The sequence below is a fragment of the Mobula hypostoma genome, chromosome 2 (genome assembly GCF_963921235.1).
Source record: "Mobula hypostoma chromosome 2, sMobHyp1.1, whole genome shotgun sequence".
NCBI lineage: Eukaryota > Metazoa > Chordata > Chondrichthyes > Myliobatiformes > Myliobatidae > Mobula > Mobula hypostoma.
Window position 1 is genome coordinate 162,874,638 of NC_086098.1, and position 15,829 is coordinate 162,890,466.

A 15,829-nucleotide genomic window follows, 5' to 3' on the forward strand; every position below is an offset into this window, starting at 1 on the left:
GACGTGCCAACCTACCCAATCTGTCTGTCGGACACTGCACCCATCTATACTAACCCATTTATCAACATTAACAATGGGACCCAATGAGGTCAATATCCAACAGGAGGGAGAACCAATTCTTACAATGTCTCTACAGAGTGCTAACACTTGAGATGTTAGTTAACACCACCAGTTAGGGACTAAACCCGGAGCATTTCATTTTGTACAACTCAGTGAAGCAATCAGGGGAACAATCGTTCTGTTCTTAAATGTTCTACATGGTCATATAGAATACAAGCTTGAATAGACTGCATTACAAAGAGATAGAGCATTGAAGTCAACCTTTCACCCATTTAATCTGCACCAGCCATGAATCACCCATTTACAGGAGTCACAGTTTTCAGTCCCAAAACAGAACACTTAATGTAAAGCATTCTAGTTGCATTTTGGAAACAGACACTTAAAGAGCAGTTTCATTAAATAAAGCCTTAACCCAAGCTGCCTAATGAGATAGTAGAGAGTGTGGATAGGATGTACATTTTAAGAACAGTCTTAAAGGAGAAGCAGGTAAATTGAGAGATCTAGTTACCAGTATGAATGCACAGCCGCCAATGGAAGAGCAATAAAACGGTTGATGGAAGAAAAGCCAGAAGTGGAGGAGGTCAGAGCTTGTGGAGGAATTTAGAGATGTGCCCTGCAGAGGCTGAGGAGGCATCCTGATACAATGATGAGGCATTAACAGTATGAAGTTAAGCGTAATACATGGACTCACCATTAATCAAGTAGGGGTGGTTACAGCATTTTCTCAGCTCCATCATGGTATTCAGCAGGTTTGGCATGTTAGCCTGGTTAGCCCCTTTGGCCAAGAAAGAGAAGTTCCTCTCTAGGATGGCCCTGTAATATTTTTTCTGGATGTTGGTCAGTTCTACTTCAATAATGGTCTCCTCCTTTGGAGCCAGATTTTTCTCCACATCATCCTTCAGTCTTCGAAGCATCATGGGTTTCAGCACAGCCTGCAGCTTCTTCACCTACCATGGGGGAATGATTCTGTTACAACTCGTCAATAAGCTCTTCCTGGGCATCCCTCCAGCCCAACCACTCCAAAACCAACGCAGAGCAAAGGAAATACTTAACATTTTAGACTTGGAAGGCTGGAGGCAATTTCAAACTGCAGCAGAAGGGTCAGAGGAGTCCACGTGAAAGTGCACAGCCCTGACTACAGACACAGTTAAATAGAAAGTGGAGAGAAACCCAAGTCATTTGGTAGGTATTGGTTTATAGAAATAAGGCAGCTGTAAGGGTATTATGGAAGAAGGTATGGGAAACAATAAATCATTTTGACTCTAACACAGTGAAGATACATAGAATACATGGCTGTAGATCGATGAGGCCAGGAGAAAAGAGGGAAAATGTCAGCAGACATTAACAAATTCTTTGATTTTCATGGAGTACACACATGCTGATTTGACCATCCTCATCCATAAACTTTACACTGGAGCTTTCAAACCACTGCACTACCTCAGCATGAGAAAGAAACCTTAGATCTCAACCACCGAATTCTTGATCTCTCTAATTCTAGGAGCTCTGTAATATTTTCACCTGTCTTGCAGAGTTTGTCACTGAGCATGGTGATGAAACCTTGTTTCTCAAAACAAGCTCTTCAGGTATTTACAACTGCACCGTGAGCAAAACATGCAGTGAGCAGTAAAGCCAAGGTAAGTACACCTGCCAACCTGGGCACCGCAAGGTTTGAAAGCAAGACTGAGACATTCTGGACAACAGACCCTGCTCATTTTCACATTCTGTTTACGAACACGTGTGCTCAGGTTAACTTCTCATTTGAGAGGCTGCACTTTCACCAGTGGAGAGCTTTTTAAGCCCTGCATTGGCAGCAGTGAGTTTGATTCAGTTTACACAAACCAAATGACAGAAGCTTGAATTGTGCAGGCAATCTTGCTGAGGTTTGAACTAGCTATCTAACCAGCATGAGCCTGAATTTCACCACAGCAGCTAGGCAACTTGAATTCAAGAGATTAAGTTTATCTAGATGCACAATAAAATTTTCTCAGTGATACAAACATAAGCAGATGTGCAGAGGTAGGTTCACTTGTCGCTTGGCTTCACAACATTGCCTCTTTCCTTTCACCCCTGCCTCCACTATTAACCAAAATTCTGCCCATCTCAGTCTTGAACATATTCAACTCTACAACTCTGCAGCTAAGTCCAAAAATTAATGGCACTCAGAATAAATTCACTTCATAAATGGGCATCCCTATTGTTCAAGCACGTACCCTTAAGGGGAAACATCCTTTCAGTACCTACCTTGTCATGCCCAGATTTTATAGACCACCCCTGCCTCATTTTTATGAGCACAAGTACAGACCAAGACTCCTTAACATTTTCTTATAAAACCATCAGTTAATCCCTGGAATTAACCTGGTGATTCTGTTACTGATATATCTATCCAGTGCATTTCTGGTGCCTAGAATGCAGGATGTTTAGGTCACTCCTCAATGTAGTTGGCAGGTCTTTCAACAGTTCAAAGTAAGTTTATTATCAAAGTACTTGTATGTCACCATATACTACCCTGAGATTCATTTTCTTACCAGCATTCACAGAAAATACAAAGAAACAATAGAATCAATGAAAAACTCCACACAACAAAGACAGTCAAACAACCAATGTGTAAGACAACAAATTGTGCAAATACAAAAAAGGAAAAAAAAACACAAAATAATAATAATGAATAAGTAATAAATATTGAAAACATGGGTTATGGAGTCCTTGAAAGTGAGTCCATAGGTCGTGGAATCAGTTCAGTGTCAAGATAAGTAAAGTTACCCAGCCTGGTTCAGAAGCCTGACGGTTATGGGGTAATAACTGTTCCTGAACCTGGTGGTATAGGTCCTGAGGCTCCTGTACCTTCTTAACCATATAACCATATACCATATAACAATTACAGCACGGAAGCAGGACATCTCGGCCCTTCCAGTTCATGCCGAACTCTTACTCTCACCTAGTCCCACCGACCTGCACTCACCCGATAACCCTCCATTCCTTTCCTGTCCATATAGTTGTCCAATTTAACTTTAAACAACAACATCGAACCTGCCTCAACCACTTCTGCTGGAAGCTCGTTCCACGCAGTTACCACTCTCTGAGTAAAGAAGTTTCCTCTCATGTTACCCCTAAACTTTTGCCCTTTAACTGTCAACTCATGTCCTCTTGTTTGAATATCCCCTACTCTCAATGGAAAAAGCTTATCCACATCAACTCTATCTATCCCCTTCATAATTTTAAATACCTCTATCAAGTCCCCCTGCAACCTTCTATGTTCCAAAGAATAAAGACCCAACTTGTTCAACCTTTCTCTGTAACTTAGGTGATGAAACCCAGGTAACATTCTAATAAATCTTCTCTGTACTTTCTCAATCTTGTTGACATCTTTCCTATAATTCGGTGACTAAAACTGTACACAATACTCCAAATCTGGCCTCACCAATGCCTTGTACAGTTTCAACATTACATCCCAACTCCTATACTCAATGCTCTGATTTAGAAAGGCCAGCATACCAAAAGCTTTCTTCACCACCCTATCCACAAGATTCCACCTTCAGGGAACTATGCACCATTATTCCTAGATCCCTCTGTTCTACTGCATTCTTCAATGCCCTACCATTTACCATGTATGTCCTATTTTGATTAGTCCTACCAAAATGTAACACCTCACATTTATCAGCATAAAACTCCATCTGCCATCTTTTGGCCCACTCTTCTAATGGGCCTAACTCTCTCTGCAAGCTCTGAAAACCTACTTCAAGCTCTGAAAACCTACTTCATTATCCACAACATCTTAGTATCATCTGCATACTTACCAATCCAATTTACCACCCCGTCATCCAGGTCATTAATGTATACGACAAACAACATTGGACCCAGTACAGATCCCTGAGGCACACCACTAGTCACTGACCTCCAATCTGACAAACAGTTATCCACCACCACTCTCCGGCATCTCCCAACCAGCCACTGCTGAATCCATTTTACTACTTCAATATTAATACCTAACGACTGAACTTTCCTAACCAACCTTCCATGTGGGGCCTTGTCAAAGGCCTTAATAAAGTCCATATAGACCACATCAACACGAGGAATTCTGCAGATGCTGGAAATTCAAGCAAAACACATCAAAGTTGCTGGTGAACGCAGCAGGCCAGGCAGCATCTCTAGGAAGAGGTACAGTTGACATTTCAGGCCTGACGAAGGGTCTCGGCCTGAAATGTCAATTGTACCTCTTCCTAGAGATGCTGTCTGGCCTGCTACATTCACCAGCAACTTTGATGTGTTTTGCTATAGACCACATCCACTGCTTTACCCTCCTCAACTTTCCTAGTAACCTCTTCAAAAAATTCAGTGAGATTTGTCAAACATGACCTTCCATGCACAAATCCATGTTGATAGTTCCCAATCAGACCCTGTCTATGGTAATTATACATACCATCCCTAAGAATACTTTCCATCAATTTACCCACCACTGACATCAAACTCACAGGCCGATAATTGCTAGGTTTACTCTTAGAACCCTTTTTAAACAATCTTCCTAATGGCAGCAGCAAGAAGAGACGATGGCTTGGATGGTGGGGATCGTTGATGATGGATAATGCTTTCCTGCAACAGTTCTCCATGTATATGTGCTCAATGGTTGGGAGGGCTTTACCGTGATGGGCTGGGCTGTATCCATTACTGTTTCTAGGCCTCGAATGTACAGAGGACCCCAAATATAGCCCAGGATTTTCACCTTTGCTTCCACTACTTCGGCCAGCCTCATTTTCTATTACCTTCAGTACATTCCTTCTTTAAAAAAGAGACCAAAACTCCAGGTGTGGCCTCACCAATACCCTATACAACAGCCGAAGACTTACTTTTATGCACCAGAAAATAAAGACAACATTTGCTTAATTATTATGAGACAGGATATAACTATTCAGCCCATCTGCAACTGAGAAATCCCCCTCCTGCAATGTTTTCCTCTCTCCACAAGTCTATCAATTCTCCTTTTGAACCTTATGCTGCTTACCTACGGTGTACTTGAGTAAGAAAGTGAAACTTCAGCTGTACACTGCCGTGTACAGATCCCAAAGAAGTAACTGCAGTACTTAGGGCACTAGATCACAGGTAAACAGGCCTCAGAGGCAAGGCACCACATATTCACAGAAATATATCAGAGCTTAATGGGATAAATTTGAAGCACCGATTACATTGACAAGCCTTAAGTATCAAAACATTAGAAGGTAAATCTACTTGCACTGTTCAAGTTTACACAAGGATTTGATAAGAAAAAGTATTTTCCCCACTAGGAGAGACTAAAATAATAAAATTAGAGCCTTGTGATAAGAGTATCAGTGTGGGTATAAATTACCCATGATCAAACTGACTGACAGCCACTGGGAGGCTGTTGACGGCCTTCTATTCTTGCCTTTCCAAGATGGCCAACATCCACCACAGCATGATCTTGCATACCTGCTCATCAGTCTTCAGGTCTCCAAACTCCTCCATGAAGGTAGACTCAGAAGGGAAGTGAATAGGTTCAAGAAAATTTAACAAACTGAAAAGCTCTTCCACTGTGTTCTGCAAAGGAGTTCCAGTCAGAAGGACCTTATGTTCCTAAATTAGGAAAGGAGAAAACAAGACAGCAAGAAAGGGTAGGTCAGACGGTAAAATTGTGTGTGACACTCCCACATTATAACACTAAATCACCACTTAGATTCAATTAATTACTCTACACCTTAAAGAAAATTAATCCAGAGTCGAAGATTAAAAATGCACAACCTATGATTGACTGGCACTTCAGAAACATCGAAATGCCGGAGCTTAATTTACCCAATCCCAATTATTTCTCATGTCTGACATAAACAGAACACCTGGTGATCAACCCGGGACACAATTTAACCCTCAAAGCCACCCAGGTTTCACGTAATTTGTTGCTTCCTCATAATTAGAATGACTGTTTATACAATATTAAGCAGATCTCAGATGCTGTTGAACATTCTCAGCAGAGCTTGTGGTTTTCTAATTTTTAGCACATTAAAATATCCCCTTTGCTCCAAATGAACTGACTCAGCTTTTGACAGAGCAATTATTTTCCACCTAATAAAGGCATGACCTGACCAGTCCAATGCCTCATCTTACACTTGCCAAAAACATTATTTCCCACATTCAACCTCACACCAAATCCCCAGCACTAACCACTGTGTTCAAAGATCTACAGTAGCTTCAGGTCTAGTAACACTTTTTAGAACTCAGCCCTCTCTATTTGTAATTTCTTCCAGGCTAACCACTACTCTTATTTGGCCATGGGACCATGTCCAAATATACCAACTTCACAAATACTGACTGTGTTTTCAGCTGTGTTATTCCCTCCTTAAAGCCTTCCAACAGCTTCCCCCCACTTCAAAGCATAAAACTTAGCTCCTCGTTCTAAAGCACCTTAGGGTATTTGATTCCTTTAAAGGTGCTACTTAAATGCAAAGTGATATTTAATATCTATACTGATTAAAAGATACAAGCAACAATTACATGCAAAAGATCAAAAAAAATTACACGGATGTTAGCAGTACTTGAGAACCTGAGCTATAGGGAAAGATTGAATCGGTTCAGACTTCATTCCCTGGAGCGGAGGGAATACAGTTGCAAGAAAAAGTTTGTGAACCCTTTATAATTACCTAGTTTTTTGCATTAATACATCAAATATGGTCTGATCTTCATCTAAGTCACAAAAATAGACATAGATCTGCCTGGACTAATAACACACAAACAATTGGACTTTTTATGTCTTTATTGAGTAGTGGTTTCCTCCGTGGTCTTTCTATGAACACCATTGCTGTTCAGTGTTTTTCTTATACTGGATACATAAACAAAGACTTTAGCAAATTCTAGAGATTTCTGGAGGTCTTTTCCTGTTACCCTTAGGTTCTTTTTTGCCTCCTTCAGCATTGCACGTTGTGCTCTTGGTGTGATCTTTGCAGGACACCCACTCCTAGGGAGAATAGCAACAGTACTGAGATTCTTGCATTTGTAGACAATTTCTCTTACTGTGGAGTGATGAACAGTCAGGTCTTTAGAAATGTTTTTGTAGCCTTTTTCATCTTCATGCATCTCTACAATCCTTCTAAGGTCATCTGAAAGTTGTTTTGATCGAGGTACGGTGCACATAAATAGATCTTTCATGAGAAGAGCAGTCTCTGCCAGGAACCTAATTTTGAGTGTCATTTTTTTAATAGGGCAGGGCACCTCCACAACCCACACCTCCAATCTCATCTCATTGATTGGAACACCTGACTCCAAATAGATTTGGTCGAAGCATTACCCCAGAGGATCACATACTTTTTTGAACATACTGTGATTGTTTAAATGGTGTACTCAGTATTGACAAGTAGTACAATTGTCTGGTTGTTAATAGTTTAGGCAGATTGTGTTGGTCTATTATTGTGACTTTGATAAAGATCAGGCCACATTTTATGAGTAATTAATGCCAAAAAATTTATGCAAAGGCTCACAAATTTTTTCTTGCAACTATATACAAAACTGGAATATAGATAGGGTAGATGTAAGCAGGCTGAAACTACAACTAGAGGGGGAAGATTTCTTCACTCAGCATGGTGAAAGTATGGAATGAACTGCCAGTGCAAGTGGTGCATGCGGGTTTCTCTTATTGTGCACTAACACTCATGTCTTTAGAAATGCTTTTGGAGCCTTTTCCAGAAATTTGAATAGATATGTGGATCAGACGGTTATGGAGGTGTGGGTCGATGGGACTAGATGGGCTGAAGGGCTTTTTTTTGTGCTGTAGTGTGCTATGACTCTATGAACATGAGGAATAGCAAGTTGAGTGGGCTATGTTGGAGATTCCTGGGTATAGTGGGGACATCAACTAAGAGACCTGTCTTTAGATAATGACTGGGGATTCTTCAAAGCACCAGGCAGGAAGCTGGGACCTGACATTCATGTGTCATGTAATGAAAGTGACTTCTGGCAATGTGATGCCCCATCAGGATCATACTGGAGCATCAACCAATATTACCCAAAGCCAGGACTGCAATGCAAAACATTGAAAGATACTGTACATGAGAAAACAACTACAGCACCATGATTTAATCCCACCTTCTCAAGAACAATTAGGGAGGGGCAATAAACGCTGCCCTCAGCAGCGTTTATTCATTGACTAAAAATGACTGCAGCAGATTCAGCAAGGTAAATCCCTGAGAAGTGACGACCTCCCCACCACTCAAAGAGTTCCAGGGTCAAAGAACATGCCTCTCGTTGAGAAGAACATCACAATCCCCAGGCCACCCAGCCTGAAGCCTGAGGTACTAGGAAAGCTGTATCAGTTCAAGGCTACCTTCTCATGGGCTGCTAGGGAGAGACAATAAATACTGGCCTTGCCTGTGTAGCCCAGATCCTGAAAGTGAATAATTAAAACGCAGCAGAGGGGCGTGAGAGGACAAATGAACCTGGCTCACCAATCCTTTCCGAAAAAACTCAATTACATCCCATTTGGTAGAAGGAATTTAAAGTTGTGCACGGCATATCAAGTTCCTGATCACAGTGTAGCAAAAGGCTCCTATCCACAATCTTCAAATCCATCCTCACATCCTCATTTCCCCAAGTACTACCAAAACCTACTAACTTTCTCTGAACATCTTATCTTTCCATTCCCCCATCCATCTCCTTTGCCCTCTCCCTCCTATCCTTCACAATCCACCACTCTCCAAAATTTTCTTTCTACCCATTCTCCCGCATCCCACAGCTCATTCTGAACACCTCACTGTCAATGGGCCACACTATTGCTTCTCTGTAATTGAGGTTTTGGCCATTTACCAATCTCAAGGAAGGCTGGGCAAATCTCTGGATTGTGATCCTGACTTTGAGGTACTTGAATTAAATGGGTTCCTGTCATCTTCAGCCTGCAGTTTAGCTGGATTGAATAAGAATGAGAAATAGGAGGAACAGACTATACAGCCTCACGAGTTGGCAGTAAGATAGTAGCCAATCCTGTCTCAACATCCAGTTCCCATTCAGTCATCAAGAATTTTGATTTTCAAGCCTATTTCAGTCCCAAATAGACTCCAGCATGCTGAGTTATTTCAAGGCTGAAATAGACTGTTCACAAACCTCTGCAGGAGGACATTTCTCACCTCAGGTGCAAACAATCAACTCTTTGTCTTAAGATTATAAGACATAGGAGCAGAATTTAGCCATTTGGCCCATCAAGTCTACTCCACCATTGCATCATGGCTAATTTATTATTCCTCTCAACCCCATTCTCCTGCCTTCAACCGATAACCTTTGATGCCCTGATTAACCAAGGACCTATCAACCTCTGTTTTAAATGTACCCAATAACTTGGCCCAACACCTGCTAATTCTAGAGTCCCCAGCCAACAGAAACGGCTTCTCTACATCATATCTCTTCAATTTGCCTAAAAATTTTACATCCCAATATTTTTCATTCTTCTAAATACTAGAGAATACAGGCTATTTATTTTCTTTGTCTTCATAATCTCTCATTCACTGCAAGCCTATTCAATTCTCCACAATCAACCTAGGAAAAGGACAAGTTTGTCATGATCTAGTGTACTACACCCTGGTCCTTGAATTTGCTCTTCATATGAAGGTCAAAGGGTCATCAGGATCCTCACCAGAGCCATGAGCTTGAGACCCTCCAGTAGCTTACAGTTCCTGTTCTTCAGCCTGTGCGCCTCGTCAATGATCACACAACTCCAGTGGATTTTTCGCAACTCAGGACAGTCAGCCAAGATCATTTCAAAGGTGGTAATTATTGCATTGAACTTGAAAATTCCCTGGATGGGAACACCCTGCAAAGTTGAGGAATAAACAATGAAGACACATTAGCCAGGATCTGAGCGTTGAGCCTAGCTACAAGCAAGAACTAAAAGACTTGGGTTTCCACAGAGCCTTTCATGATCACAGAATTCTCAAAAATATTCAACTGATGAGGATCCTCTGAGATGTGGACACAGTAGGAAGGTAGAAATGCCAATTTTGCACACAGCTAGTTACCAAAAACAGTAATGTGTTAGCAACCAGATAATTTGCTGTTTTTATTTAAACTGTTATGGACCGAATGATGAATACTGGTCTCAGATGTCAGGGATAAATCCTATTCATCTCTCTATCCATCTGGTAGCAAACAGGCAGTGAAGCACTGGCCATGTGTGTGTGGAACTCCCTTAAATACGTCAGAAGTGCAGCATGTGCTGTCAGACACCCCACTGCAATACCCTCTTAGTACCATGCTCCTTCAGAAAAGCTCCTCCAACAATGCAGAATTCCATCTGCAGCCCCTCTGACAAGACACAATTCCTTCCATATTGCCTCTCAGTGTGTGGCATTCCCTCACCACACTCACAGTGTAACCACATGGGTTTCCTTTAAGTAGGATTTGAACGCAGCACTTCCAACTCAAGACTGGTAAGACAGGTAGTCACTGGACTACAGCTGACATATAAACACACCATTTCTGTTCAGTTTTTTTCTTTAGACCAACAGCTATCACAAGTCTACATCTCTAATGACGATTCAGATTCAGCAAAAAGAAAAGGCAGCTATTCTGCACCGTTGATAATATCCTGAGTTATTGCTACCAACAGTCAGGAGAAGGCAGTCCAGAATCAGCACAAACACTCAGCGTGGTGACCCAGTGGCACTCACTAGAATGCCAGAATAACAGCAGAATTATTCCTGTCATTCTTATCGCCTACAGACCTCTTTCCATGAGAAAAAAATGCTGATTCAAAGATTCAACCATCCTAACCTTGCTTTACTGATGAAGTCAAACATCAATACTTTCTGCCTTGTGTTTAACTCTTTCTAAATTATCAGGAACTTCAGAGCGGCTATCATAGGAATAGAACAGTACAGACAGGAACAGGCCTTTAAGCCACAAGGTTGTGCCAAACTAATTAAATTAGTAATCAAATGGTCAACTGAGCTAATCTCTTCTGACTATACAATATTCATGTCCCTCCATTTTCCTCACATCCATGTGCCTATCTAAACATCTCTTAAAGTCCCTAATGTATCTGCCTCTACCACCATCCCACGTAGTGCAGTCCAGGCACCCACTACTCTGTATCACAAAGTCTTCTTTCACAATCTTGGGTAATAAGAATTAAAATTTTCACAGGTCCCAAATTGAGTTTGGTGATACTTTGTAAACAGGAATACCAGTTCTAAAAATGCATTACATGTCTATAAATACAAGTTGTTGCAATTTGGCTCAAAGCATTAATCTTTCAGAGTTTCCTGTGCATTTCTATTTTAGATTTCCAGTGTTTACACAATGCCCTTTTATTTACAAACAGGATTATGTTGCAGTAATAAAAACTATGGCCGTGCAGAGAAACCACTGAACATCCGTGGTCACCCATCCGCACGACAGAAAGCCTCACCTCAGAGTCCTTGTAGTGCATTTCATACTGGTGAATCATCTGCCGACTGATCTGACTCCCGTGGTATACGATGACATTTACCTCCGTCCACGTGCGGAACTCCCGCTCCCAGTTGGCTATTGTGGAGAGAGGTGCAATAATGAGGAAAGGGCCCCGGATTCCCATCAAGTATATTTCATACAGAAATGTAATTGATTGGATTGTCTTCCCCAGACCCATTTCATCCGCCAGGATGCAATTTTTTCTGAAAAATATAAATTTTCAAAAACTTATAAGCGGGGAGGGAAAATAATTGCAACAGTGGGAAGTAGAGAAAGACAGAGGTCAAAGGAGACGCGGAGCACCAGGAGGCCACAGTGCCGGGGATGGGGGGCGGGGTCGGTGTGATTCCACAGAGCCCAAAGCCCAGAGGGTACAGAAATGGGATGGCCCACAGCACCACCGGTAAGACCCACAGAGCCCAGGAATAGAGAAACGGGATGGCCCACAGTACCAGGGCTACAAAGCAAGCAAATTACAAGATGCATCACATCAAGGAATCTGTGATCAATGACCACTGGACACAAGGTCACTATGCTCCTCCCTTCTCCTCTCCTCACTTTTTTCTTCCAGGCTGTGTCCTATCCATCTATCCAAGCACGTGCCAGCACCACACTGAGACAGGATGTGCAGATGGTAGACAACTGCAGCTATGTGAGGGAGAATGCTAAATCACAGTAGGCTTCCCAACACTTGCTATGGCAGGGGACGGGTAGCCATGATATATGCCCCCCTTCACTGCTGGATAGGTACACCAAAGGCCCTGCTATCAATGGAACCCCATTACTACCCCTTTAGAACAGATCTCCTCACATTATTCAGTTACCAAGCAACCGTGTTTTTAAATGCAAATTTTACACCAAGTCCTACAGTGTCATGTCACACAATGAGCTCAATTGGGGGAAGAGGCAACCAAGTAGAACTGAGAGTACAACTATACACTTTCCTGATAACCGAGGATTTAGAGGAAGGGGGCACCTGTATCATTCCACAGAAACTGAAAGGGACACCAGCAAATTTCCCATGGATAAGGTGTTGGGGGGGGGGGTGCTGTATCTTTCCAATGGAAACCCGGGAGGGGGTGGAGTGGTTGCCTGTATCCTTCCTATGTAAACTTTCTGTGGAAACGGGTTGGGGGAGGGGAGGAAAATTTCAGTAGCCTCTCACTCATGACCATTTTTATTAAAACCTTGCTGTATGTGTCCCATCCCTGTAGTATTACAGTGAAGTGATGAAATTCCTATCAAAACTCAACCAATCTAGTTATTTGAGACTTGTACCTACATGGAAATTGGTTCTCTGATGTCCTTCACAGAAGCAAACCTTCTATTCCTCTGTATGAGTGGAGCTCTGCACATCCTGCCTAACTAGTAATATTACCCCTGTATCCAGCACCATAACTATTGGGAAAGTAAGGCGGCTTTGCCACCTTAACTGCCACAATAAAAACTACAAGCACAGATGCATCAAATCCTTTCTCCCACGATTATAAATGACAAGTGACCTAAGAAAAGTGGAGCAAACAGCTGCAGTTGCTGGAAATGCAAAACAAAAACAGAAAGACAATGAAGCACTCGGTAGGTTGAGTAACGTCAATAGGAACATAACTGAGTTACAGTTTCAGCTCAAAGACCCTTGAATGGAGTGAGAAAAGAAGCATGTGGATAGGGGAGCAACACACAAAATGCTGGAGGAACTCTCAGGCCAGGCAGCATCTATGGGAAAAAGTACAGCTGATGTTTCGAGCTGAGACCCTTCAGCAGGACAATGTTGACTGTACTTTTTTTTCCCCATAGATGCTGCCTGACCTGCTGAGTTCCTCCAGCATTTTGTGTGTGTTGCTTGGATTTCCAGCATCTGCATATTTTCTCTTGTATGTGGATAGGGGAGAATGAGAGGATGGAAAAGAAGGAATGTCTATGATAGGATTAGACACAGCAAAGAATTTTCTCACTGTCACATTAACCCATTTGGTTTCACCCTTTCAGGATATTCCCTTTCTTTTATTGATCTTTCCACCACCATCTCGGCAACAGAAACTAACTTCCTTTCTCTCTTTCCCAGTTCTGAAGGGTCCCAGACTGAAACAGTACCTTAGTTTCTCTTTCTACAGATACTGCATGACACAGTTTCAGTTTTTATTACTTCAGATTTTTATTAACTGTAGTTATTTTTGATTTTAATTCTGTGGAAGTTTTAAAGGAAGTAAACAAAAAGGAGTTTAGCATAAAGGCCAGAGTCATTCAGTTGGCATGGTCAGTCGCCTTACAAGGAGAGGCAACAATTGAGTTTGGGCACATCAGAAACATTAATCTTTCCTTTTCAAACATCACCTGTCCCACGAAGCGATTCACACACATCTAATTCACATTTACAGTATGTGCTATTGTACATTGTTTACTTGGAAAGACATCTTGTCTTCACGTGATGCGAACAAAATAGTACAACTGCTGAGTGTGCTGGAGTCACTTAACTAAGTACATCAGCAAAGTGAAGAATTTCGACAGAAGCCGATACTTCTTAGAGGATTCACTCCTACGCATACAAAGACCTGGTCTCATGAAGAGAGGAGAGAGGGAGAAGGGCAGGGGCAGCAGTGAAAAGAGAGAGTGCGGCATGGGAATCCAAGAGTAAGAGAAGAGACCGAGTAGGAAAGAAAATTAGAGTAAGCACGCATAAGATTGCATACAGAAAATGGGGAGGAATGCGGGAAACCACATGCTCGCTCACCTGTTGTACCAGTTGAAGAGCAGCCAGTTCATTCCCTCCAGCTGGTATTCCCTGAGTCTGTTGTCTGCTTTGTATGGCCGCGACAGCTCCATTTTCTTCCATGTTTCAGCGGGAGGACGTTCCTATTTCAAACAAAAGGGAACAGTTGATAGTAACAAAAAGGGTGTGGGTAGCACATCTTTTCTCTGTTTCCAGCAGAGTTTAAACACTAATCCCTACTACCCTGCTATTTAACCGACACATAAGATATGAAAGTACAATTTTTATTTTCACCTCAGTTTCACCACTAGGGTGTGACCCAGAGGAATGACTATTAAATTAAAGGCCAGAGTTCATTGTGAACCATCCTGTTAGATATAGGAGGCAACCACTCCGGAGCTAATTTGTCATCCTAGCAATCAATCTCTACCAACAACTCCACATAAAACAAGATATGAGGCCAGGTATCTAACAATGGGGTGGGAGAATGTGGGAAGGGGAAAAAAAATCATCTGTTCCTTCTTCTTTACGGACTTTGAATTAGAATAAATAATCAGCTTTCCTTAAGATACTAAATTTAGAAAGAAATGTTCATTTTACCTATTTTTGCTTTCTGATTAAAAAATTAACTTCCAAATTCAGTTATGGAATTCACTTTCAAATTAGTTTGCACATATTACCCTTCAAACTCTCAAATTTAAGATTGCCTTGGTTTTAAGAAACTATTAATTTTTTTAGTTAATGAGATCTCTCATTAATTAGCTATTCTCATTAGTTAACAATGGCATATGCACACAAACAGGCGAAATGTCATTACCACATGTGTGATTTCAGGCACAATCTGCAACCCCTCATATTCTTGTATCTTTACTGGGTCGATGTCTTCCACCAGCTCCCAAGTGCTTTCTTCATAGGGTAGGGAGCACCACTTCACCAAGTAATGAGTCACAGGCTTGGGAAACAGATCATCAAATATTAAACAGTGGTAAATTATCTGTGACATTACCAGTACAAGAAAATCTGCAGTTGCTAGAAATCCAAGCAACACATACAAAATGCTGGAGGAACTCAGTAGGCCAGGCAGCATCTATGGAAAAGAGTAAGCAGTCGACGTTTCGGGCGAAGACCTTTCATCAGAATTCAGAAAAAAAGATAAAAGTCAGATTAAGAAGTTAGGGGAGACGAAAGGAAGAAGTACTAGGTGATAGATGAAACCGGGAGAGGGGGAGATGAGAAGTAAAGAGCTATAAAGTTGATAGGTGAAAGAGATAAAGGGCTGGAGAAGGGGGAATCTGATAGGAAAATGTAGGCAACCATGGAACAAAGGGAAGCGGGAGGAGCAGCAGAGGAAGGTGATGGGCAATTCATTATCTTCTACCCTCTCCCATCAGATTCCCCCTTCTCCAGCCCTTTGTCTCTCTTTCATCAATCCACTTTCCAGCTCTATATTTCACCCCACCCACACTCCTGGTTTCACCTATTACCTACCACCTTGTACTTCTTCCCCCTCTACCCCACCTTCTTACTCTTTGACTTCTCATCTTTTTTTTCCAGTCCTGATGAAGGATCTTGGTCTGAATGATCGACTGTTTACTCTTTTCCATATATGCTGCCTAGCCTGCAAAGTTCTTC

At 41.8% G+C, this 15,829-nt stretch overlaps 1 protein-coding gene across 4 annotated transcripts in view; it reads right to left on the reverse strand.

Annotated features, from left to right (window-relative positions):
* chd6 (chromodomain helicase DNA binding protein 6) overlaps positions 1 to 15,829 on the reverse strand; it is a 370,255-nt gene that overhangs the window by 83,562 nt on the left and 270,864 nt on the right. For all 4 annotated transcript variants that reach the window (XM_063040969.1, XM_063040970.1, XM_063040967.1 and 1 more), the window contains 6 exons: positions 15,015 to 15,149; positions 14,219 to 14,340; positions 11,450 to 11,693; positions 9,677 to 9,853; positions 5,500 to 5,643; positions 752 to 1,007 (listed from right to left, as the gene is read on the reverse strand). In XM_063040969.1, the coding sequence (XP_062897039.1) occupies positions 752 to 1,007; positions 5,500 to 5,643; positions 9,677 to 9,853; positions 11,450 to 11,693; positions 14,219 to 14,340; positions 15,015 to 15,149 (1,078 nt within the window). The remainder of the gene's footprint in view (positions 1 to 751; positions 1,008 to 5,499; positions 5,644 to 9,676; positions 9,854 to 11,449; positions 11,694 to 14,218; positions 14,341 to 15,014; positions 15,150 to 15,829) is intronic.